Raw genomic sequence first — 27,039 nt, 5'->3', positions numbered from 1 at the left:
TTTGACATATGGCGCACCCACGCTCTGTCGTTCTCTTTTATTACTAACTCTCTAAATCCCTGCTTACACACACACACACACACACACACACACACACACACACACACACACACGTGCACATGTGCACATACACACACAGCTGAGGCATCATCACTAAGACATATCTGAACTGTATAAAATGTGTATGAATGCTGCACCTGTCCCTTTCTGTTCGCTCTGAAATCTAACATCTGGCTCTTTCTGTTTTTCTCTATTCCATTTTTTTTCTTTCTTTCTCTCTTCCTTGTCTTTTCTCTCCTTCCTCGTCCATCTTTCTCTTCTGCTGCACAGATGAACAGGCCGATCCAGGTGAAACCCGCCGACAGCGAGAGCAGAGGAGGTAGCGCCACGTTTCGTTCTCTCTTCCTTTTCCTTTTGTGCATCCGCGTCACCTTAAATCAGCGTCATTATTACTAACAGACATCGGCGCGAGGCTTTGATCGTAAGTGTCATATTTAATGGCACGCCTCGATCAGAGACGACACGACTACAGGACCCAAAGGAGGCCAGACCGCTCTTTAGTCACGTTGCATACACGCTCTTTATGTCCGTTAAAGAAAAAACCCACAAAGATGCCTGGGTTTTGAGCTACTTTTGATAGTTTTTCCACTTGCAATCTGAGATATTTCAATACTGATACTAATTTCTCCATAAGGAACGATGTAAAGTGGGATAATCCGTTCCGAACGACCCCAAATATTTATCTGACAATAAAAATACAACCAGTATGCACTAATATAATTTAGTTTTTAGCATTTAATAATGGTGCCCTAACATCTAAAATAGGAACACATGATCTTTACTGGGTACTTTACCTTTGAGAAGAGTGAATGCTGGCATGATGGAGATGACGTTCGGAGAAGAAGGATGGAGAATTATCTTTTGGAAGGAGACAAATCTAATTCCACTACGATTCCAATATGGCAGACTGTCACCCGAATCACTATCACTTATTTTTTTTTCTCCTTTCTGATACACTTTGCTTTGTTTCACTGTTTTCACTACTTTCACCTTTTTCAACCTAAAAAAATGTAGCCTACAAAATTCAGATGATTAGTATTTAAAACTTTTTATGCGTAAACCGATATGAAAATTTGTATGAATTTCTAATCAGATTCTGAATTAAACTTATTCATGGCGCATTCAGAGGTACCGCCGTACTTCGACTTATTTTCTCTTATGCACCTGAACAAGTGAAGAATTTAACTGAAATATTCAAGATTTCAATAAAATAAAAAATTTGATGCTGTGGCATGAATGGCATTTAAATGATTACAAGAAAAAAATAGATTTTAATAGTAAATTTGTCATTAATTGCATGTGGAGAGAAAATCTGCCGCTGCCGTTTGAAACCATTACTAGCTTACTCTGACTCTGAAAACAGCATAATTTAAGAACACATTTTTTTTTTAAACAACTAATACTAATGACCCAACAAATGTCAATGTATAAAAAAAAATTTGTGGATTCGTATGTGCATTTTTTAAACATCCCATTCCACATTTGTTTGTCAGATTAACCTCCACTCTTTTGGGAAGATTTTCCACTAGATTTTGGAGTATGATTCTGGAGTTTTGTGCTCTTTCAGTCGCAAGTTAGTCACTGAAGTAGAGTGAGGGGGGCTTTGATGGAGTAAGCTTTCTAACATTGTGATAACACTTTGGGGAAGAGCTACATATGGCTGGAAAAGTCAGGTGTCCCAATACTTTTGTAGTACCGTATAGCAGAGGGGGAAAGAGTAAGAACATGTTATACTCAAGTAAAGGTACTGTTGCTTCAATGAAATTTTACTTAAGAAACACGAAAAGTAGCTGATTTAAAATGAACTTTGAGTAAATTTGACCGAGTTTTACGAGTAGGTAAAAACAGCTCTACACTCCATGACTTGAGTCTAATGTAAGTTATGCACTTATGCAGCAAAAAAAACCCACTCCTGTTTAAATGTCATTTATAATAATGAGAAAAATCACAAATGCAGAATCAGAATTCGGACCTCGAGCTCAACTAGCTTTCAATTCGACGCCATTTCGCCTTTCAGCTCGGTCCATATCTCCACCTTTCTTTTTTTTTCCTCGCATTATTTATACTTTATACATTTTTTTTACTCAGCAACGGACATGATTTAAAATGTAGATAACTACAATACGTCAAACAAAACCTGCTTTAAAAGTCAAAGTAAAATTACAGTTTTTAAAAACTACTTTAGAAAGTAGAAGTACTTGTTACTTTCCACCTCTATACGCCATACAGTGTTGAGCATACCCTCTTAACCAGCATTGCCAAAGCACTCTGGAATCTCAATCATAACACATTATAGCACTCAAACTCTTTCACCCAAACCCATAAATCATATCTTAATAGAGTTTGCTTTGTGCACAGTGGAATTATGCTGGAACAAGGTAACGTTCTGGAACAGGTGAAGTTCAAGAAAATGTAAAATTTTATATTATTGCATCCAAAAACATCCAATACAATTGTGTGCCTTCAACTTTGTGGTAATAGTTTTTGGGAAAACCACATATGGGTGGAAAAGGTCAGGTGTCCCAATGCTTTTGTTTATATCGTGTATATGTGCATCTACAAAATCTACATTTAGTTGGAGTTTTTTTTCTCCTAAAAGTACAAAAAGAGCAATTGAGAAACCTGTATTTAAAGATCACCTTCCAGTTTCCCTGAAAACAAAAACACGCTGTAAAAACAACTGCTGCATTATAGATTTCATCTGCATTTCATCTCACACGTGCTAAATAAAAGTCCAACTCGAAAAAAAATTACGACTAGGAAAACAATGCCGATCTTTATTTGTAGCCTACAGCCATTCGAACAGCTGTGCTTGTTAAAACTACACTTTTTCCCCTTTTTCAGCACCAAGCCAGGATAAAGGAGAAAATAAAACTTATTTCTGTCTTTTTTTTTTCCCCATTCAAATATATATTGCATACATATTTCAGAGAGCAATGCAGGAAAAGTTATGAAAGGCTTTTATCAAAACATGTAAGTTGATACTGAAGGTTTTATGAAACTTTATGAAAGTTTTTATGACTTGAGTTTTTACATGGAAGAGAATCACCTCCAGAAGTTGATGGATTGAGATAATGCTGTTCTCCTTTTGTTCTCCATAACGTGCTTGTTTTTTACATTATTACCTTTCCTTCCAGCACATCGAAAACGCATGTCAGAAAGTTGTAGATGGTGTACACATGGTTTTATCAGGGCATTTATACATCAACGTGCGTTTGATTAACACTACGGTTTAAAGGCACTTAAATCATTTATTCAGCCGGCATATGGGCTTCATAAATAAAGAAGCTGCATCGGTTTGAAGCTCCATTAACGCAAATGGACTAAGCTTTTAATTCCACGCTCCTGTAAGAGCTCGTAAGTACACCTGCTCGAAGGTGAGATGGCAGGTGGACACTTTGGGGCTTGTTTCTTTTTCCAGATTTATTTTGAAAATCATTAGAGTGAACCTTTATATATATATATATATATATGGATGGGCAATGGATGGGATTAGAAACGAATTTATTAGCACTTGTAATAAATTGTAGAACGTTTCCAAGACAAATTGAGAGAGGGAAGAAAGAACTGTAATGAAGGAAGTAGGTGAAGATACGGATAATTTATGTAACAAAAAAACGGACGAAAAAAACATATTGAAGGAAAAGGGATATTTTTATTAAAAGAACGCATTACTAATAGGTTCAATTTATTGAAGTTTTCTTTAATTAAAGGTAATAGAACATAAAGTAAGCATAAACCACTCTATTACTGTTTTTATTTGTAAACTTTTAAGTGTTTATTTGTCTTACTCTTCTTTCTTTCTCTCTCTCTCCCTCACTCACTGTCACACACTCGCTCTCTGAATTTGCTGTTCTGGTTTCTGGTTAGTGGGAATCTATTTCCACAGCACTCGTATCGCTGTCAGCTCCTTTAACAGCAAGATGCTCGGATTGTGTTCTGCCTCACTTGCAAGTCTCTTTGGATGAAAGCTTCTGCCACAGAAATAAATGTAAATGTAAATGTACTCAGAAGTGCTACAAACACACAAACATTCACAGAGAGAGACCGTGTGAGAGAGCGAGAGAGAGAGAGAGAGAGAGCGAGAGAGAGAGAGAGAGAGAGAGAGAGAGTAAATACAGTGGTTGGAAACAAACCCACAGAGCATTCACACAATGCAGGATGAAATAGAGTTATATGAAGGTATAATGAATGGGGAAGAGAGAGAGGGGGAAGAAAGAAAGAAAGAAAGAAAGAAAGAAAAAGAAAAGGGGAGGACAATAAGATAGAAAAAATTTTAACCTTTTAATGTAACTGAATAATAAATCATAAATAAATAAATAAATATAAATTAATAAATAAATGTCAATATTTTCTTAAAAGAAAGAATTAATGAAAGAAGGAAAATACGAAGAAATTATTCTAACGTAAAGGAATAATAAATATATAAATCAATAAAAAAAATTTTATATCAAAGAATGAAAGAAAAAGAAAGACGTGGAAAAGTAACACTATGAGAAAACAGTGTTCAGATAATTTAATAATAATAATAAGGGAGCAGGTTGGAAGCTAACTGTTAGAATTTTTGTTTAGGAGTTGGTTTGCCTTTGCTCCTATTTTTGGACTTGTTTTTGTGGGATGGATGACTTCACAATGAGAGTGACTAACACACTAGAGAATTAGAGGCAGATGCATCTCTTCTTTCTTTCTCTCTCTCTCCCTCACTCACTGTCACACACTCGCTCTCTGAATTTGCTGTTCTGGTTTCTGGTTAGTGGGAATCTATTTCCACAGCACTCGTATCGCTGTCAGCTCCTTTAACAGCAAGATGCTCGGATTGTGTTCTGCCTCACTTGCAAGTCTCTTTGGATGAAAGCTTCTGCCACAGAAATAAATGTAAATGTAAATGTACTCAGAAGTGCTACAAACACACAAACATTCACAGAGAGAGACCGTGTGAGAGAGCGAGAGAGAGAGAGAGAGAGAGAGAGAGAGAGAGAGAGAGAGAGAGAGAGAGAGTAAATACAGTGGTTGGAAACAAACCCACAGAGCATTCACACAATGCAGGATGAAATAGAGTTATATGAAGGTATAATGAATGGGGAAGAGAGAGAGGGGGAGAAAGAAAGAAAGAAAGAAAGAAAGAAAAGAAAAGGGAGGACAATAAGATAGAAAAATTTTAACCTTTTAATGTAACTGAATAATAAATCATAAATAAATAAATATAAATTAATAAATAAATGTCAATATTTTCTTAAAAGAAAGAATTAATGAAAGAAGGAAAATACGAAGAAATTATTCTAACGTAAAGGAATAATAAATATATAAATCAATAAAAAAAATTTTATATCAAAGAATGAAAGAAAAAAGAAAGACGTGGAAAGTAACACTATGAGAAAACAGTGTTCAGATAATTTAATAATAATAATAAGGGAGCAGGTTGGAAGCTAACTGTTAGAATTTTTGTTTAGGAGTTGGTTTGCCTTTGCTCCTATTTTTGGACTTGTTTTTGTGGGATGGATGACTTCACAATGAGAGTGACTAACACACTAGAGAATTAGAGGCAGATGCATCTCTTCCCTCCTTTCTCTCCATCCTTCACTACTCTCCAACTGACACCATCTTTTCTCATTCACACATGACAGATGAATTGTCTCTGCACTTTGACCTATCAGACCAAATATATCCAGCAGTTAGGCCTTTAAAGTCACCTTGTGCCTCTGAAAGCCCCTTGATCCCTCTCGCTGCCTGGTCCGTCCCACAGCCCATAGTCATTTTGGTGAGATGGAGGCATGAAGCCGGAGGTCAGTGAGTGAGAGGGCATAGAGAGAAAGCGAGATGATGAAGCCGTGCTGACAGTGCAGAGGGGATCATAATAAAGAGGAAGAATGACAGCACAAGATAGAAATAGTGTATGTGCACTCACAATGCACTTTATTGGGAATACCTCTGGTCATGCTCATTCATGGAAGTAGCCAATTATCCAAAAAGTGGCAACCGAGCAGTGAATAAAACCATATACGGATACAGACCAAGAGTTTCAGTTTATGTTCACTTTAAACATCACATGCCATTCCAGTGATGTTTAGACTCTGATATGAGTTTTGATTCCATACCTGCTTTCGGCTCATCTCTTAGGACTTTCCTTTTTAGAGTTCACCATAATAAATAAGTCAGACATTATTTGTTGATGAGGATTCAGAAAAGAAAAGTGCGACCGGTTCGAATCGCCAGGAAAGCAATAGTGAGTTAAACAACCATTCTGTTATCAGTGCTGATCAAAAAAGCAAGACTACGCAGAAGGAAAACATGCAATCAAGGTTTATCAGTTAATGGTTAATATGTTGGACTTCTGATCAGAAGGTTGTGAGGTCAAATCCCAGCAACTCCAAGCTTCAACTGCTGGGCCCTTGAGCGAGGCCCTTAACCCTCAACTGCTCAGTTGGATAAATGACAAAATTGTAAGTCACTGTAGATAAGAGCGTCTGCCAAATGCTATAAATGCAAATGAAAAGATTAGCAGGGTTGGATGGATGGATGGATGGATGGATGGATGGATGGATGGATGGATGGATAAATGGATAAATGGATGCATGAACTATTATATCGCTTTGTTTATTACATTGCGTTTCAGTTTGTTTGTGCAGTATTAGTTATTATTATTTGGTATGTGGTCTTATTTCATGCAATATAAAATATTTGTCATGAGGGGAGGTGAAAATATAGTGTGGAAAAATCTCCACACATCAACAGTTAACCAGATGTTAGTGTGTGTGTGTGTGTGTGTGTGTGTGTGTGTGTGTGTGTGTGTGTGTGTGTTTAATTTCATCATCTTTCTGCTTAAACAAAAAAAAAAGTGCAGCTTGTCCTTTGTTTCCATTTTTGCCTCAGGATAAAAATATTTAGCGCACAGCAATGGCAGCAGTTTGTCTCTCTCTCTCTCTCTCTCTCTCTCTCTCTCTCTCTCTCTCTCTCTCTCTTTCTCTCTCCTGATCTGCGATTTAATATAACGTCTTCATAATCACGTAAATAAAAGTATGAATAACAAAGAGCCGTAAAAACCCACAAGTCGAAGGATTTCGCAGAATTCGCTTCGTACTCACACATTTCATTACCCTGCCGTGTAGCAGGAAGCCCACGCGATTTCCCTCACAGCCCACCCGTGCTTTATTAATCTCGTCTTCTAATTCAGGGAAATGAAATTCCAGAAAATCTTGTGCAACGGTTTGCACATTATTATGCTTTTAAGGACGATGTCTTGATGATCCAGAGTGATCTCACGCAAACATTTCTGAGAAAAATATATGACCCCGTTCTCCAATTTTTCACCTGACTCAACTCATTTTCCAGAATCAACAATAGGAATCATTTCCAGACTGTACCTGGATTGTACCTTTATTATATATTTATAAGCATAAATCCTAATAATAATGACATGCACATAGTATAATTTATATTATAATGATTGATTATATAATTATAATTATGTTATGATGATATAATGAGTCATTCAGTCATTCTTTCTTTCTTTCTTTTTCCTTCCTTCCTTCCTTTCTGTCGATGTTCTGGTAAAATGTTCCACATGATTTTTGGGAGATTTTCAGCCACAAGAGTTTTAAGTAGGTCAGATCCTGATGTATGGTGAGAAGGCCTGTGGTTTATTCAGCATTCCAAGTCATCCAAAGGTGTTTAGTAGGGTTGCAAGCGCTAAACTAATTTATATATATATATATATATATATATATATATATATATATATATATATATATATATATATATATATATATATATATAGCAGGCCACTCAAGAGCTTCCTTTCCAAAGCATGTAACCCAGATCTTCAAGGAGCTCACTTTGTGCACAGGGGCATTGCCACGCTGGAACAGGTTTGGGTGTACAATTGAGTGCTTCTAGCTTTGTGGTAACAGTTTGGAAAAGAACCACATATAACCCAATACTTTTAGCAATATATATATTATAAGCAGAAATGTAATATTTGCATATTAAATTGCAAATTAAATGATTGGCCTTTACATGTTGTGATGTCATAACACCTTCTGTAACTCCAGTCAGACTTTGAGCTGAGAAAAAGTTTCCCCCAGCACACTTTGTGCTCTTCCACTGCTGAGCCGATAGACCCCCCGGAAAAGAGCGTTCGCATTCAGGAGAGCGCCTTGTTCAACTGTATTTTCATGCAGGCAGCCTGACACGTTCTCACTGCCAGCCCTTTTCTCATTCTCTTTCAGAAGACAGAAAGCTGTTTGTGGGCATGCTGAACAAGCAGCAGTGCGAGGACGACGTGCGACGCTTGTTCGAGGCCTTCGGCAGCATCGAGGAGTGCACCATTCTCCGAGGCCCTGATGGAAACAGCAAAGGTTAGACACTATGGCTTTTTGTTGGGTTTTTTTTTCGTTTTGAGATGTAGCAAAACATACCTTTTGTTTTGTTCCAGAAATCAGAGATTTTAAATGGTAAAAAAAAGCCTTTGTGCTCACAAGATCACAAGCTGAAATCCTGACAATGCCACAAACATTTATGGCGGGGTATCGGAGAGATCAAAACTGACTGTGGTCTTTGTGTAAGAGGGAATATGTACTCTCTCACCTGTCAATCACAGTGACACAAGCCAATCATGGGCACCGGTGACTAATTGTACCATGAATAAATGTGATTGGCTGGATTCACATGATTTATAGAAAGCACAATATAGCTTTGTTGGACGATGGAGAGAGAGCAAGCTACTGGGTTGGAATTGGCCATGACTAAATTTGCGCAAAAAAAAAAAAAAAAAAGAAAATATTAAAATTCAAGTCATTATACTATTCATTGAGTATGGCCTAAATATAATATTGTTGTTAGAATTATTATTATTATTATTATTTTTATTATTTTTTTTATCACAGACGACAGTTATGGAAACCTTGTAAATGAAAACCCTTGCCTCAGCAAAATTCGTAATACTCACAGCATGTAAGAAAACAGTAGTAACTGGCATGTGTGTGTGTGTGTGTGTGTGTGTGTGTGTGTGTGTGTGTGTGTGTGTCTGCTGGCTGTACCAGGCTGTGCTTTTGTAAAGTACTCCTCTCACGCAGAAGCTCAGGCGGCCATCAGCGCACTCCACGGCAGCCAAACCATGCCTGTGAGTACCAAGTACACCTTCAGCTTGGATAGAGGACGCGTTCCAACTGGATTATATTACTGACTGCGTGTTGTGTGTGTGTGTGTGTGTGTGTGTGCGCGTGTGTTTTAGGGTGCCTCTTCCAGTCTGGTTGTGAAGTTTGCAGACACAGATAAAGAACGCACCATTCGGCGCATGCAGCAGATGGCTGGTCAGATGGGCATCTTCAATCCTATGGCCCTGCAGTTTGGAGCGTATGGAGCCTACGCACAGGCAAGAGCCCTCCCTCTGTCTCTCTCTCTTTCTCTCTCACAAACACACACACACTCCATCTGTGTGCATTTTCTTACACACTCACTCCCATCCGTAATTTAGTGTGTTTATTTATTTGTAATTCTTTAGTATTGGCATATTCTTACATTTTTTTAGATAGATAGATAGATAGATAGATAGATAGATAGATAGATAGCTAGATAGCTAGATAGATAGATAGACAGACAGACAGACAGACAGACAGACAGACCGACAGACCGACAGACCAACCAGGCATGATATTATGACGTTATTTGTTGTGAAGTGAATAATATATTAGGCAGTAAGTGAAAATGTTTTCCTCAAAGTTGATGTGTTAGAAGCAGGAGAAATGGGCAAGTGTAAGATTTGAATTTGACAAGGGCTAAATTGTGACGTCTAGACGACTGGGTCAGAGCTCTAACAGAGATGTTCCCAGTCTGCAGTGGTCAGTATCTATTAAAAGTGCTCCAAGAAAGACAGTGGTGAACCGTCGACAGGGTCATGAATTACCTAGGCCCATTCATGCACGTTGGGAGCGAAGACTGGTTCGTGTGGTCCGATCCAACAGACGAGCAATTAAGTTGATGCTGTTAATGCTTGAGGGGTCAGGACTGTTTTGGCAGCAAAAGGAAAAGGGGACAAACAATACCGTTTCAATAGCAAGGCTTCATCACAATATGAAGACAGATTAATACAAAGTTACAGTCATTGCACTTGTGGTTTCTATAAGATGATGTATAATGAACATTTATTGGAGGAGTCTCTTGTGTCAGCTGTTTGTATTAGTGAGCAAAGGAGGACTCTGCTGTCGTTGTTTATATTTACTGACCTAAATCGAAAAGAACAAAATAGAAAGTTTGGTAAAAGAGCTTGCAGGAATTTAAGGAGGTAAACCCCATATCAGTACAGTTTGATGTATAGACTATGCTGTCATTGAAAAAGAATCAACTTATGAGTAGAAAAAGTTTAGATTTGCTTGGTGTTAGGATTTTACGTGTGCTATCTTATATAAGCTTATTAGAATGTGTGTGTGTGTGTGTGTGTGTGTGTGTGTGTGTGTGTGTGTGTGTGTGTGTAGGTGCAGCAGCAGGCAGCATTGATGGCGTCTGTTGGACAAGGAGCATATCTCAGTCCCATGGCTGCATTCGCAGCTCAGATGCAGCACATGGCCACCATCAACGGCCTCCCAGGAGCTCCCATGACCCCCACATCAGGTGAGTCCACAGACACACATACAAACATACACACTCCCTGTTTTAGTCCAAATATTCATTATAATGTGTGAACTCAATTATTTCTTTTTAATATTATCCCTATTCATTATAATGCAAATAAATGCTTTTTTTTGCCCAATTAGCCTCTGCTTCTTAATGAACCAATTACCATAAACCAGAAATTCTTCAGCTTCTAACGATGAAATGTTTCTTTAATTATGAAATAAATGTTTAGCTGTTAGTTTTGTTTTGCTCATTACTAAACTGATGTAATTTGAAAGGCAAGTTGCACCGAACTGAGATATTTCGGGCAAAAGAGAGTTTGTGAGTAGGATTAAACTTTTCAAGCCCTCTTTACTTTTGTTTATTGGCTCCGCCCTCAGGAGGAAGCACGCCCCCTGGTATTACCGCTCCCACAGTGACCAGCATCCCCTCTCCAATCACTGTTAACGGTTTCACAGGACTGCCCCCTCCTCAAGCCAACGGCCAACCGCCCGCCGAGGCCGTGTTTACCAACGGGATCCACCCATATCCAGGTATTATTCTTTTTATTATAGCACCTCATATAAGACAATAAATTCATGCTGTATATAGGCGATAAAACAGAAAGCATTTGGAACAAAAATTACTTTTATAGGAAATGCACTTTTCAGACTCTAGAAGGTAAACCTACTGTGGACATAAAACTGTGTATTATGGTTATATAAAAATATTAGTTGTATCATTAATAGAATATACAATAGACCACAATTTAAATGATAAAAAAAAAAAAAAATAAAGTTACATTTTTGTCAGTAAAGCAATACATTGCTTATGCACACTGTATTGTTGATCATATTTTTTCTATAATAATATTAATAACAAGGACCTTGTTTTACTTTCTTCTTTTTTTTTTTTAAGAATATACAATAGACCATGATTTAAAAAAAAAAAAAAACAGATTGTTGCTAGAAATTACCTAATTTTGTGAAAAATAACATATGTAAAATAAATGTAATAAAAAGTAATCCTCCACAAGTAAATCCAATGCAACAATTTTTTCCCAGGTTCACAAAAGGGAAATGACACTAACTGCCATTATAGATTAGGCAATGAGGTAAACTAAACTCTATTAGCTATTTAAAAAAGGGGAGGATCCACTTCATATATCTCTCATTGTTTTAAGGCTTCAGTAAACATTACACCAACAGAATGAATAACAATGTGGGTTCAAGGTTCTTCATTGGCACATTTAACAGGATCCTTACATTTACATTTATGGCTTTTGGCAGATCCCCAGTTATCTCATTTATACAACTGAGGGTTAAGGGCCTTGGTTAAGGGCTGGTGGAATTCCATGATGGTCTGATTAGAAGTCCAACATCTTAACCACTGAGCTACCACTTCTCTTTCAGAGGAATCACCTAGACACAATTTAACACTGTCATTGATTTGATCCAATATGTTTTTGCTTTATGATGCAGTCCGTCTGAAACCAGCTCATTTTTAGAGACATCTTCCTCCAGAAATGTGTTCAAACAACCAATTCCGGTCAATAAATGACTAAGAATGATATGCGTTCCTTTACAATGCGCTATATGCCCAGAAATATTGGGACGCCTGACTTTTCCAGCCATATGTGGTTCCTTCCCAAAGTTTCAAAGTCCCAAGTGGCATTCAATTTTCCCTTCACTTGAACTAGGAGATTAGAATCTGTTTCGGCATGACAATACGGCTGTGCACAAAGCCAGCTCCATGAAGATATATACGTATATATACTTTACATGGGTTGGACTGGAAGATCTTGAGTGGTCTGCTATAGAGCTCTGACCTCAACCCTACTGTATGAATGTGAACACTGACTGCACCCCAGGCCTCCTCACCTCAGCTACATCAGTACCCAAGTAGTTAAACCCATTTTGAAGAGGGGAGGGAGAAAAACCCTCATCCTGAGCATGGAAATAAAAATAAAGATAATATAGAGAGAGAAAGAGAGAGAAACGAATCATAAAAAAATATATATTTATCTCTTTCATAAACTAGTTTTCTTCTGCACGCTACTTGCTCGCTTTTCAAATGAGATTCTCACTTTTCTAATGAGTTTTCCTGCTATTTTACTTGATATCATTTCGGATAATTACTTTTACTTCAGCCAGCATAATTAAACACACTGTTTTTATTTCTGTTCTTCATCACTTCCCGGCTTTATTCACCACGTGAAAGCTCTCAGAGTGTTTTTTTCCCAAATGTACATAGTAAAGTATAGAGCCTTAATGGAGTTCTGCACGAGTGCAGCGAGATTTCAACATTTGCATGTCGTGTCTCAGCGAGGCGGAAATCCAACATGTGTTTCCTGGCTGTGTCTCAGTGTTGCAGGAGGTGGTTTTTAGGGAAGACTCGGAGAAGGGCGGTTTGGGCGTCGCTCAGCGGAGTTGTTTTGGGGTACAGGGAAGCTGTTTCCTCTCTTCTCTATCTGACGGTACTGAAACACCTTCATCTTTTTTTGTTGTAGTATGCTGTCTGTCTTGTCTTGTGTTGTGTGGCATCTTTTGTGTCTGTAGGTGTTTTGTAGCCGTGGTACCGGTTTCTGTTTATTAGTGTTATTCGGTTCATTACAGCATCTTATAGTATGCATGCATGCAAGGCATTGTGGGATTCTGACACGTCAGTGTATTGACGTAACAGCCCGAAGTGATGTGACCAGCATGCTTTATAGCCACTTCCCCGATCTCGTATGTCAGCGCACGTTTCCCAAATCTTTAAATCGGCCAAATGAGCTTTAGCTAAAAGCTGACGGAGTGGATACTGCGGTTTCAGTCACGTCGCGCCGCGCTCAATGAAGAGTGATATAGCGGAGCGTATATCGCCGCAGGAGCTCAGGGTGGATTGATGTGTAGTGTGGAGGTGTAGATGTATATTGTTCTCCATGCACACTGTAGCTGCCAATCCAGCTCTCCCTCGCGTTGTGGAAACTTTGCCAGAGCTCAAGCTTCTTTCCACAGCTTAATTGTTTGGGGATGGAGTGAGAGTAGGTGTGGGGAGGGGATGTGGGTGAACTCACTGACTCCATGCAGCATTTGGCATCTTAGCGACTTGCTTGATTTGGTGCATTTTTTTCAGAAGTGTCTAGCAATTTAAAATAAATAAATAAAATAAGACCCCGGCGACTAAAATAACTGGAGGTTTAATTGACTTACCACAAGTGTGTCAAGACTAATGACCAATCATTGATCACTCCTGCTTCCTGTTTATCAAATCAGTGCTTACTATTATTTGTCCCACTCACATGCTACTGTATTCTTTGGTGATATTTAAAGGATTTTTTTTTTGTAGAACACATTTTGATATGTACAGTACATGATCAAGCAATTCGTTTAATATGCAAATTATATAAAATGGTGGCTCTTTAAGCATTTCTTAGATACTTTACCATGAAAAAAACACAGACTGCATGCAAATACTGATTCTGTCTGTGTTCTGTCTGTGTTATATAAGCATTTAAGTCCTGACCTGAATATGACCTTTTTCACTTCTCTCCCTCTCTTTTTCTCTCACTCTCTCACTTTCTACTATCCGCATCTCTCCAGCCCAAAGTCCCACAGCAGCTGATCCCCTTCAGCAGGCGTATGCAGGAGTCCAGCAATATGCAGGTCTGTCACTCTGCAAAAGAGGTCGCTTTGTGCAATCATGCATACATGCGCTCAACAAGTGGAAGTGTATATGTATATAATAGCACAAATTTGAGGTTTGAGTTTGACAAGGGCATAATTGTGACGGCTCGACAACTGGGTCAGAGCATCTCCAAAACTGCAGTGGTCAGTATCTATCAAAAGAGGTGCAAGAAGAAAACAGTGGTGAACCGGCGACAGGGTTGCGGGCGGCCGAAGCTCATTGATGCATGTGGGGAGGGAAGGATGGTCCATGTGGCCCGAGCCAACAGACGAGCTCCTGTAGCTCAAACTGCTGAAGAAGTTAATGCTGTAAATGCTTGAGGGGTCAGGACTCTTTTGGCAGCGAAAAGGGGAACCAACACAATTAGGCCGGTGGTCATAATGTTACGGCTGATTAGTGGCCATAAAGTTAAGCCTGGTCAATTTATATGAAGTGTGAAGTATATATACAGTGTATATATAAATGGTGTGTGTGTGTGTGTGTGTTCTGACACATCGGCATATGTGTGTGTCTCAGCAGCCTACCCAGCTGCATATGGACAGATCAGCCAGGCCTTTCCTCAGCCACCTCCTATAATCCCCCAGCAGCAGAGAGAAGGTGAGACTGCCTGTCCTGTGGATTTCTGTCTATAGGAACTCGAATGCTGGGCTTGCATTGAAGCTCCTGGCATGAGTTCAACATGATTTTGCTGTCGCTGACATATTTTTTTTTCCCCAGACTGTGAATCGAACCGGATTGAAATCAAATGGAGTTTCTTAACCCGATCCGTGAGATGAAGTGAAACAGAAAAAAAATAAAAAATCTAATCAGATCATGTGCACTGTGAGCAGAGGGACATTTCAATATCCATATCTTGAATGTGTTCAAGCCGGTTCTCGCCTATCAGCGTGAAGGACAGTTGGAACGGGGGGACAAAAACATACTATTACTTTAACTTCAGTGCATTCATACCTTGTTATTTTACTAGTTAATAACAGTGGTTGTAATTTCCATCAACGCTACCGCTTTGTTCATCAGCGGGTGGTGCGTCTTATCAGTTGTAATTAGTTCTAGCCTGAAGTATGGAATAAATTTAGGATTTTAATGACTATTTTTAGGATCCTCATTGAAGGCACACAACTTCAGTGAGGTCAGCCCACTTCTAGGATTCGGCTCTGTAAGAAAGAACATGTAACTCAAAAACTTACAACATTCAGGGTATCGTCTTATCTCTACTCATTACTGTTTTTTGGAGCTTGTACATCAGTATACTTTAGTAAAGATGCAGCTTTACCGTAATGAACTTGAGCACGCTCTTCATACAAACCTGAGTATTTGTTTTTAGCGAACGCCCGTCAGACGGATTTCAAATTAAAAGATGTTACACAATTACGAAGATGCCTGTGGCTATGCCTCCCTCCAGTGGTTGCTCAAGTAAAAGATGCTCCCACTTTGTGTAAAGTCTTAAGCTAATATTCTGCACACCATACTGAAGCAATTCATCACTTTTCTGGTTAAGAGAATAAAGTCTGTCTATGCTTATTCAAGGAAAAAGTGAAAATGTTGTACACTAATGATGAATTAAGTTAGAGGCTTGAGAATTGAGGCTTTTTCCCCCCAAAACTGTTGCAAATGTGTTTGCAAAACCAGATAGAACTGGTCTCATTCTAGCTCTCCCTCTCGTTTTCTTTCTTTCTCTCTATCCCTTCTCTGTCTTTCTTTTACTCTGCCTGCTATCTAGGCTGCTTATTCTAATTTCTCCTTTTATGTCTTCTTCTCTGCCCTCCATTTTCCTCATGTCAATATATTCTCTCTCTCTCTCTCTCTCTCTCTCTCTCTCTCTCTCTTCTCTTTTCTTCCAATCTCTGCTTTATCCCACTCACCTTTTGTCTCTCTTCGAATCTCTATCTTTCTCTGCCTGCTTCATCTCTACCTGTCTGTCTATCCTCCATCTCTGTGCCACTGTGCAGGGCCAGAAGGCTGTAACCTGTTCATCTACCACCTCCCTCAGGAGTTTGGGGATGGCGAGCTGATGCAGATGTTCCTGCCTTTCGGTAATGTCATCTCCTCCAAAGTGTTTGTGGATCGGGCGACAAACCAAAGTAAATGCTTTGGTGGGTAAAAATGATAAAACACCTGCAAAGATTACTATCATTCTTATTCTCTCACTACTAATGTTTTGACCTCATTTCTCTACCACAGCTCAGCTTTTAGAAACTAGAGAAAGAGAAAAAGAAAAAGAAAAGGCACACAAGTGAAGGCAGTGTAGTGGATTTTTACTCAGTGATCAGTGAGGAACACTCGACTGGAAAGAAGAAATTTGCTGAGGGGTGCGAGATGTTTTGATGTGCCCTACTTGTAACAAAAATGAGTATCTATATTCAAATGAATGCTATCTCCAGCTCCATTGGCCGATTCACTTATCAGAGGCAGTAAACGCATGAACGAACACAGCACTATTTGATTTGAGCTTAATATAAAGCCCTATAGTTAGTAGGAAACTTTGCTGAGACGTGAGGTGCCGAAATGCTGACTAAGCTAAAATAACAGCAAACTAGGGAACCGGAGGAAGAACATGTTCGAGCTTCTAGCTTTGAAGCTTTATAATGATAGAATAGCAACGAATGCAGTGTTTTATTTCAATTAGAAACTACATATAGGCTTTGGTTATACTCATAAAATTTGTAGATCTGTCCTTTTCTTTTCTACGCTTCCATACACTTGTTTTGCTGAGTCACAGAATACCGGATTTAGACTAAACACACTGCTAAAGTATAAATATTTTTGTATTTTTATATTAGCATTTTTCAACTGTCCTTATCCGGGGTCACAGAAGTACTTTGTAGCTTCCAAAACCTGTAATTAAAATCTTAACACACATCTCCAACGCTCCAAAACAATCCTCCATACTTCAAATCTCAAACTATAACTAAACATATACTATACCCCGACACTAAAACGTAAACCTTCAACTACAAATTCTAACACTGCAGTCTTAAAAGCCAAAACTGAAGCCAGAAACCACAAACGTAAAAAAAAAAAATAAATAAAGCTAAACCTAAGTCACAAAACCAAACATTTTATTCATAAATCCTAAAGACCAACAAACAACCTGTCTAAACTGTCTAAATCCTTAATCCAACACCACAGACCCTAAACCTAACATCTCAAACCCTTAATAAAATACCCCACACCCTAAACCCAATATCATTAACCCGTAATCCAACACTCTAGATCGTAAAGACAGTACACCAAACCCTTAATCCAACTCCCCAGACCCTAAAACCTAAACCATAATCCAACACCCTAAACCCTTAATCCAACACCCCAGACCCCAAACTCAGCACCCCACACCCTTAACATAACACGCCAGAACCCTAATTCCAACACCCCAGGTCAAACCTAAAACTTGCCACCCAGTTCCCATCACCAATCACATCACGCTTCAACCCCAAACTCAGCTTCCTAACCAAACATGCACCATCATTTAATACCCCAAACTTCTCAAGCTTAGTCATCTGCACGATGCTCAGCCTAGAATGATAAAGCCTGACATCTTTAATCTTAACCTAAGGCTTTTGCTCTGATCTTGCCAAAAATGTAAACACTTTAACGTGTAGGTGCTTCCAATAAATCTATCAATTCCCTGGCTTTGCTGCTACTCTCACAGCAGAGCTGCTGTGCACAGCTCTTACCCATGCCAAGGTGCTGAGGTATATCTCTGTCAGAATTCTGATTTATTCGGAGTTGTACCTCCTTTACTCTGAAATACATACTGCACCAACTGCGGAGATTCTTAATAAAGCTGAGCACAGCTGTCACATCGTGTCACATTGAAGGCCATATCCTAGTGATTCCATGACCAGTGTGCGACCTCTGGCCTACTAATATTATTATAAATATGTATGTAAAGTAAATGTTAACGACTGTTTTAATGCACAGTCTCTTTCACGACAATCATCGTGATCGCTTAAAATGATATAGATAAATGGGTTAAAACATTATTTCTTTTTTTCTGTTACAACGATTTTATTTATTTATTCAAATATGTACAGTCATTTTCGCATTAAGATGCAAATCTCAGGCCTGAAACATCTTTCCGCATTATAGGTTATGGAAGAGGTACATTTCAGTTAGTAACACTGTTACCCCGGTGAAATATTTGCAGTCTTCCGCAAAAACAAATTTGCATCCCATTTTCTAAAGATCACAGGACAGACATTTGTTCTGTTTCGAACATCCTATACAACCAGTTTCTCACTGATACTGTGTAGAGCACCTGGTTTGTAGCGTATCATCCAGAGATTCTTGTCCATGAGAGACGTTAAACAGCTGTTCGTCCTAAAAGATTTGGTCTTAATGCATATTGTTCTGTAGGTCTGCATGTTCCTGTGTTGTTGGATATTGATATGTGTGTGTATTCTGTTGTGCTGTATGGACTGGTTTTGTGCAAAGCTGTTAAATGTTAACACTCTCCTGAAGTCATGTGGCTCGAGTAATGTGGTCGATGCTCTTTTCAGTGTTTTCACTTTTTTTTTACACTGTCATGGGTGTTTTTTCTTTTTTTTCTTTTGCTTTCCTTCCCCATTTTTGTTCTTTTCTTTCTGTCCCTTCCTCAGCCTCTTTCTACCTTTTTGTGTACCTCAGATCTCATTTGGCTCATTATGCCATTCCACCTTTTCAATTTCATCTCATTCAACAGGCATGTTTTAACCTGCTGTCCATTTCTCTTCCTCCTTCACCTCCTCAATGTCTCCTCTGCCTCTTTTCTTCAGGCTTTGTGAGCTTCGATAACCCAGCCAGTGCCCAGGCCGCCATCCAGTCCATGAATGGTTTCCAGATCGGCATGAAGAGACTCAAAGTGCAACTCAAAAGGCCAAAGGACGCCAACCGCCCTTATTAGCCCCGCCCCCTGACGTCCCTCACCCTGGAGGTGAAGGCCACTGTAGCAATGGGGGAACAACAGGTCAGTCCTACACCCACATTTATTTTACACACACACACACACACACACACACGCAATGGTGCTGCAATGAATGGCAAAATGCTACAGAAACAGGAAGATGACTATTGAGGCAACAAGAGATTTAAAAACATTATAAAAAGTTAATTGATTCAAAACCAAACCAAACAGCACCAAGGTCAAATTTTTTTCCTACAGTAGCATAATTAATGTTTAAAAAAATATTTTGAAGGATTAGTGGCAAACAAATTACTGACTAGATTTGCTGACAGCAGAGGCGTCCCAATGGAAATCGAGTTCTTTTGGCTTAAAATTGTTCTCCATTATGAAGTTGTTCTGTGCATCCATATTATATTTATAACTGTTTTTTTTTTTTTCTAAAGTATTATGTTTGTAGATAAATTGCGAAATAAAGTTTGCTTTCCAAAGCAATGGAGGGTTTTACCTTTTTGCCCTCTACTCTATAACCCACAGCTTTATAATAAAACCTGTGTAATGTTTCATCCAGGACTTTTATGTAGAACCCAGCAACAAAGTCTATCCTGGATCTTGACATGTTCGTGCACTCGTTTGCCAGCGGAAATGAAGCAGACAGAAATATTCCGATACGTATTACGCATTACAAAAATGTATTTTCTATAACAGCAACACGGTGCAGTTCATGGACTCGCACAGATATGCTATAGTTTCTATAGCAACAGTTTGTTCTCAGGGCTTGTATGGCAGACCATGTGATCCTAATAATAAAATCCTAATAATAAAAAACTTATAGTTAATATTGTGAAGAAAAGGCATTTAAAAAAAAAATATTCTGGATACCAACAGTAGGTCGGCTTCCCTGTCCTTCCCTGTTCTTTTTCCTATAGCAGCACTTTCTACATTACGAAGCAGACACTCGGCCACTGAAATATTTCTCAGCGCTGTGTGTAGGGTGGTTGCGGTGATGGGATTAGTCCTCCCTGTGGTATATCTCCCTTACTGTCATTTTCACTGGATGCCTGAGTCTGAAACCGTCATCCCTCTACCGAGCCGCCGCAGAGCCGAATTAAACCTCACAGCCTGATTCTCCATCCAATAACTCAATAACAGACGCTTCCTTTTTTTCTTTTCAAAGTTTCCCTTCCTTCGGGATTTGAAAGACTGTGTGATCGATTTAGTTTATCTTTTTGTTTTTCCCTCTAGGTTTTGTAGAGTGGAAACACATGTTGACAACATGACTAACACACAACAGAGACACAAAAAGGACAAGCTGAACGTGGCTGGGGGGGGCGTGGCTGTGAGACTGACCGGTGACGCCACACCGCACGGCACACCATCACGACAAAAAAATACAAAAAAGAAAAAAAAAAAAAAAAAGCTCAGTGGACTTTTAGCTCGGTGGAAACTCAGGAGAGCCGCCGGGTTCCGCAACCATATCGGACTCCCTTTCTGAGTCTCCACAGCCTGCCTGATAGGAACCGAAAAATAATCAACGAATGGAAGAAAAAAAAAGAACATCGGGGACTCAATTGAAGAAAAAAAAAACACTTTTGAAAAACTTTTAGTGGGAGGAAGGGAACGAGGGCGGGAACGAGGGAGGGGGGAATATTGTGTAAGAAAGGGACTGAAAAACTTTTCTTTTTTTTTAAGAAATAAAAAAAGAGAACCATTTTAGAACAAAAGATTTTTTGGAAGGATGCGACGCTTCAGGAAACAAGCTCGGTGTGGTTGTGGATGGCCATCTTTATCTCGGAGTGCCTGTCCGTTTCCAGAGGCGAGAGCTGCCCGAAGAACTGCGGCCGCACTCCTCTGGGAGACTCAATCCGTCATTCCTTAGTTGTGTAGGGACCAAAAAGACCAAACCTTTTTACTGATTCAAAACAAAAACAAAAACAAAAAAAACAACAAAAAAAAACAAGAAAGAGACTCGTAGCTGTAACATACCCAGACCACTGCATCTCCTTTTGCTGTGCCAATCGGTTTAAGAGTTGTATTTACGCAAAAAAAAAAAGATGTATACGTAGAATATATAAGATTATATGTATAAATGCATACATATAGATTGCTGATATGCTTTTGAATACTGGCAAAATCATATGGGACGTCCCTAAAGAGGCTTTCGCTAGTTTACAAATTGGAAAGAAAATGTTTTTTTTTTTTTTTTCTTTCTCATTATTTATGATAAAGGGTACATGGGAAGGGTTGTTCCATATCGCAGCCTTACCTTTTTTTTTTTTTTTTTTTTTTTTTTTTATCTCGACATCCCTTGACTTTGTAGTTAAAAAAAAATACACACATCACAGGTTTGAGATATAACGAAACCCGTTTCTATTTAGCGTACATTTAATATGTATATGTATTTCGAAAGACAAAAAAAGTGTGTGTGTGTGTATATATATATATATATATATATATATATATATATATATATATATATATATATATATACACACACACACCTCCCGCGTATACAGTATATGGATACATATAATAATATTAACCCCCGAAAACCTATATGTATTTATATGCATATATTTTATATGTGTGTACATATATATATATATATACATATAGAACCAGCTATTCAATATGTCCCAACTTTTTTTAAATTTTTTATTATTTATTCAATTTTTTTTTGTAGATTCAAGATGGAATTTCTCGCTCGGCTTGAAATTTAACTAACGGGAAGAGACTCATATCTGGCAGCTCTCAAACTGCAGGCATTCCTCTTTCTGATAACCTTGTATGCCAACACACACACACAAACGTATGAAGGAGTGTGTGCTTAGAGATGTATATATGTGTATATGCTACTGAAAAATGCAAAAAGGCCTCAAGAGAATCAGGCTTCAAGAGATTCAGGATTCATTTCCGCAGGATGTTCGGACGTTGCGTTAACTTAGACATATCTGCCTTCTCGGCCCTCTCATGTACCTTTGTAAACCCACACACTTACTTACACATAAAAACACACACACACACAAATACACACGTTATATTGCAGTATTCTATTGCGCCAGCTTTAATTTAAACCGTGACACTTTTGGGATCTCCTGCGTCAGCGGGCAGTGCATGTAGCGTCGGGTTGCCAGCAGGTACAGGTGCACGGCGTCACCTGGTTGCCTCTCATATTAGCACTGTGCTCCAAACACTGCTAAGCCGCCATTTTGAGACGACGATAACCACAACGACGATGATTATGATGTCAAACTCGCCAGAGCCACTGCTCTTTTTTGCAACCTTCAGCTTTTTACTTATTATACGAAAGCGAACTCGCAACAATTTTTTCGCTTAGGGTTCCGATTACAACGCGGGCATTGTTTTTGCGAAAGAAAAAAAAAAAATACAAAAAAAAAAAACAAAATCGCAAAATTGGCATCTTCATCTACAGCGTGTTTACAAGTGTCATTGGAGGAGCAGAGATGTATTTTGATAAAAATGCTAACGGGAGGGTGGGGCAGGGTTTGGGGGAGGGGGTTACATTTCCAGTTTCTGCTGGATCGTCATTAGAACGTCAGTCGCGTCTGGTTTTTTTTTTTCCATGCTTACTTGTTTACAGGTTAAAAAAAAAAATCTATCAAAGAATTTTCCGAAACTCGAGTGGCGAGTTCGTTATTTTTTTGAGAAGAATACGTTCGATAGAATGTCGTCCGGAAACCTCTTTCGGAAGCTAAGCGTTCAGGTACACTAAGAAAGCTCGCTATGATGTTCAATCCGTTGCATCGTGCTCATTCCGCTGCAACACCTCAGTCTTACCGTTTATTTTTTTTTTTTACGTCTACATACACGTCCGTCTCGACGTCTCTCACTTCCTGCTTCGCAAATTTCCACTCATGCAACGTTTCAGCTACAACTGTTTACATGATTTTGAAAATGTATGGTTGATAAACTACCAAGAAACAGAGCAGAAGTGTTATTATTTTATTATATATAAATATATACATAAACTACTGAATATACTGTAAATGTATTTTTTTTTTTGCTCTGTTTTTTTTTTCCTCTGTATATAGGTTTGCATATTTTATAGGACTTTTACTTCTATCTACAAGGACTGAATGATTATGAAACTTAAAAATTACATGAGTGAAACTTGGCATGGTTTGATGGGGGGAGGGGGGCACCCAGGGGGGCACCCACACCCAAGTTGAGTGGCCCGGTGGGGAAAAAAATGGCCGCCAGGGTGGATCTTCTCTTGACAGTGTGTGATGTTGCAGTGTTCTGATCCGTTCCGATGTTTTGCAATCTGCTGTGCGCTTTTCCTTACTCACCGAAAACCTGCACTAATCCCCATCCGCTCTCAAGCTTCCAAATTCCGAAGACTTTACACGAGACACATGGGTTAGCGCTTGAATCCTTTTTACCCCTTCATCAGGGTGGAAAAGTACTGAAGTATTTGTATTTATGTATCGTTTACCTCAATTTCTACATTTTCTGAGGAGAAAAAAAAAGAGAAGTTTACACTTAAAGGACTTACTAACATCTATGTATAGATTTAATGCTATGAAACAAACAAGGTCCTGTATCACGTACATTCTTTATTATAAAAACAATCTAGATTTGAAGATTTTCCTGTGGTGGACAGATGTTCGAATCTTTGACAGTGGAAACTCCTTCCACAAATGCTAAAAAAACCCCTCCCTATTAATGCGCATATTAACAGTTACACTATACGGACAAAAGTTTGTGAACACCTGATCATAAGATTCAATTCCACATTTAATCCCCATTTGCTGAATAATCCAGTCTACTGGGAAAATGGTTTACTAGATTTTGTGATTTGTGCTCATTCAGCCACAAGTAAAGGCAGGAACTGATGGATTTGAGGAGGACTAAAGTGCAGTCAGTGTTCCAATTCATTCTGAACATGTTCAATACGGTTGAGGTCACTGCTCTATATCAGGCCACTTAAGATCTTCCACTCCACACTATGTAAACCAGATCTTCATGGTCTTCATGTTAGTTTGGAAAATAAAACATCTGGCCGTTCAGATTTGATTTAATCATTAAAAAATATATATTTATGCAAATGCATATGGTAAAAATGATATTTGACCGCTTTTAACCTGCAAAACAACAAATCTTTTTTGCTTTTTTCCTGTACTTTTCCACCCCTGGTATTAATTCATATGAAATCCAATAAAAAATTTCCCCACCACATTCGAGTTCCTGTGACTCCCATCATGAGCTTGGGATGTAAACCCATCTGTCTCCTCAGCCATTGCTTTGTTATGGAAGCGCTTGCCATGTTCTCGACCCATATCCAAAATTCATTCAAGGGCATAGCAAACAGCAAGCAACAAATGAGAAAAAAAAAAAAAACGGAAAAGAAATAAAAAGGAAGTTGTAAGATTTTTGAGCACACTTGAGGGTGCTGGGTTTTCAGTGTGAATGATTGCCAAGTCTATCCCAATAAGAGAGAGCTATTAGCAGTCAGAGTGCTTTAACTGCTCCTGCTGTACCTCTGAACTGCGCGTTTCTTTCTGCTCCCTGGACTCTCGTTTTGTAATTTTACTGAATGATGCGTCTCCGCTTAGCCCGATAATAAAGCACAGTCTAGAATAAAACCAGCGTTATGCCTCCCAGATTTCCTGCTGTGTACGAGCTTTTTTATGTGGTGTTTTATCTGTTTGTTGGTTTTATAGCTTTGGTGGCGTTTGCTGATTGTAGACCGCGGACACTTCGAATCACATCAAGGTAATACACGATCACTTTCACAACTTACATCCAGGATTCAACTAAAAACCGATCGATGTAAACTTTTAATGCATAAATGTTTCATTCACATCGATCGCGCAGATACGAGCGACGTGAAGTTCTTCAAATGCTTCTTTTTTCCAAGTGGAACATTTCGCGATTTTCTAATACACAAATGAAATACAAAATACACGAGTGCATTTTAACATCACATTTATGGCATTTGGCAGACGCCTTTTTTCAAGGCATTGGACTTACAGTTATATATTTTGTACACCTGAGGTTAAAAGGCCTTTTTTGTTTTAAGTGGCAAAGTCCAGAACTTGAACCACTGAGCTGCCACTTCACTGGAATGCTGTGCTGGACAGTAAATGTAATTCGTTACTGTATTAAGTAGCTTTTTCACGTATTTGTACTTCACTGAAGTGTTTCCATTTAGGCAGACCTTTACCTTTACAACATTTCAAAGTCAAATATCACTTTTTACTCTACATTTTGGGAAATCAATCGTGTTTTTTTTATTGAGGATAAAAACGTAACTGGTCAAACACACAGCAATCAATCCACCAATCGGGGTGGAGCGTGCGCTCTGTTTTGAACTTGTTTTGATTGGCGCTTGGTGTATCTACTTATCACCAACATACAGTTCAGTATCAGTTCAACAGCAAACAGAACATTTTTCAGAGGAATAAATGATGGATGAAACGCCAGACTCGAACTTGACGCAACACCCGTGACCTCGTGTGTGTGATTTTTTTTTTTATAATTGAAAAAGTTTTGGGCTCAAGATAATTGTAATAAACATCAATCAGTGTTTGACTCATTAATATCATTCTATTAATAGTTCAGTGTTTAAGAGTAACAGTCTTTTCACATAAACTGAGATGATTAAGCAAAAAGTCTTAGTCACAGAAATGATAGGAACATTATAGCCGTGATAAATTATAGTACATTTAAAGGCCAATACTTTTGTACTCAAGTGAAAGTTTAAAGGGACACTTTTACTGGAGGAATATTTTACCTCGTGCAGCTCTACTCTTAATAAAGTTTGTGTGCTTCGTCCACCACTGCTGGAACGTAAGAGTGTAGCTGTAGGAAATTGTGTTTACTCAGGCACAAAAGCGTTAATGAGATCAGACCCTGATGCTGGACGACGGGGTCCGGGGTGAAGTCGGTATTCCAATTCATCCCAAAGCTGTTTACTGGGGTTGAGGTCAGAACTTGGTGCAGGACACTCGAGATCTTCTACTCAAACTTTAATATATCATGTCTTCATTGAGCTGGCTTTGTGCACAGGAACAGGATTGGGTCTCCTTATTCAGGTGACAGGAAAATGTAACGTCAAATAGTAGTGTGTATGTACTTCTTAAAACAATGTCTATGTGAATCACTTTAAAAGTCCCAACCTCAACCAGAAATCAAAACTTAAAGTTTCAAGTTTCAGGTCATCAGTATAAGTCCCTACAAACACAAAATAGTTTGAGCTTATTCAAAACTGATTATGCAAATTACATGTACAGCATTTGGCAGATGTTGTTATCCAGAGCAATTAACACTTGTGTCATTTATACACTTGAGCCGGTGAGGGTTTGGGGTCTTGCTCTGGGACCCAGCAGTGGCAGCGTGGTGGTACTGGGATTTGAACTCATGACTTTCTGATCATAAGTCCTGTTTTTTAAACCGAGCTGCCACTTACCCAAATTATTAATGGCATTAAAGACATCACACACCTACAGAATCTTTATCTCTACACATCTATAACTGTCTGTTACAGAATATCTGTAATTACATTTAAAAAGTCAATCACACCTTAATACTTAATGTGAAATGATTTTCTGCATGTAAAAAAAAACATTTGCCAAAATATAGCCAAAAGTATGTGGACACCCAACCACACCCCATAATATACAGTATATGGACGTATGTATTGGGACACATCTGACTTTTCCTGCCATATGTGGTTCTTTTCCAAACTGTTACCACAAAGTTGTTGGCACACAATTCTATTGGATGTGTATCACTTGAACTTGGAAACCAGCATTGCAAAGCCCCTGTCCACAAAGTGAGCTCCTTGAAGATCTGGGTTACATGGTTTGGAGAGGAAGATC

General features: G+C 38.7%; 1 protein-coding gene across 11 annotated transcripts in view; it reads left to right on the top strand.

The window, feature by feature from the left end:
- Nucleotides 1-21,668, top strand: part of celf4 (CUGBP, Elav-like family member 4) — a 91,816-nt gene extending 70,148 nt beyond the window's left edge. The window contains exons 3-14 of one of the 11 annotated variants that reach the window (XM_046868213.1): nt 331-379; nt 8,286-8,414; nt 9,099-9,178; nt 9,290-9,430; nt 10,530-10,665; nt 11,049-11,201; nt 13,013-13,123; nt 14,232-14,294; nt 14,833-14,913; nt 16,266-16,349; nt 19,071-19,261; nt 20,441-21,668. In XM_046868213.1, coding sequence (XP_046724169.1) covers nt 331-379; nt 8,286-8,414; nt 9,099-9,178; nt 9,290-9,430; nt 10,530-10,665; nt 11,049-11,201; nt 13,013-13,123; nt 14,232-14,294; nt 14,833-14,913; nt 16,266-16,349; nt 19,071-19,198 — 1,155 coding nt within the window. In that variant the 3' untranslated portion in view covers nt 19,199-19,261; nt 20,441-21,668. Of the gene's footprint in view, nt 1-330; nt 380-8,285; nt 8,415-9,098; nt 9,179-9,289; nt 9,431-10,529; nt 10,666-11,048; nt 11,202-13,012; nt 13,124-14,231; nt 14,295-14,832; nt 14,914-15,033; nt 15,139-16,036; nt 16,410-19,070; nt 19,262-20,440 lie in introns of those variants that run through there. The other 10 variants (XM_046868212.1, XM_046868211.1, XM_046868219.1 and 7 more) reach the window with 10 other exon arrangements.
- The last annotated feature ends 5,371 nt before the right edge of the window (nt 21,669-27,039 follow it).

This window comes from Silurus meridionalis, chromosome 15 (assembly GCF_014805685.1).
Source record: "Silurus meridionalis isolate SWU-2019-XX chromosome 15, ASM1480568v1, whole genome shotgun sequence".
Lineage (NCBI taxonomy): Eukaryota > Metazoa > Chordata > Actinopteri > Siluriformes > Siluridae > Silurus > Silurus meridionalis.
This window is presented reverse-complemented; position numbering and strand designations above follow the sequence as displayed.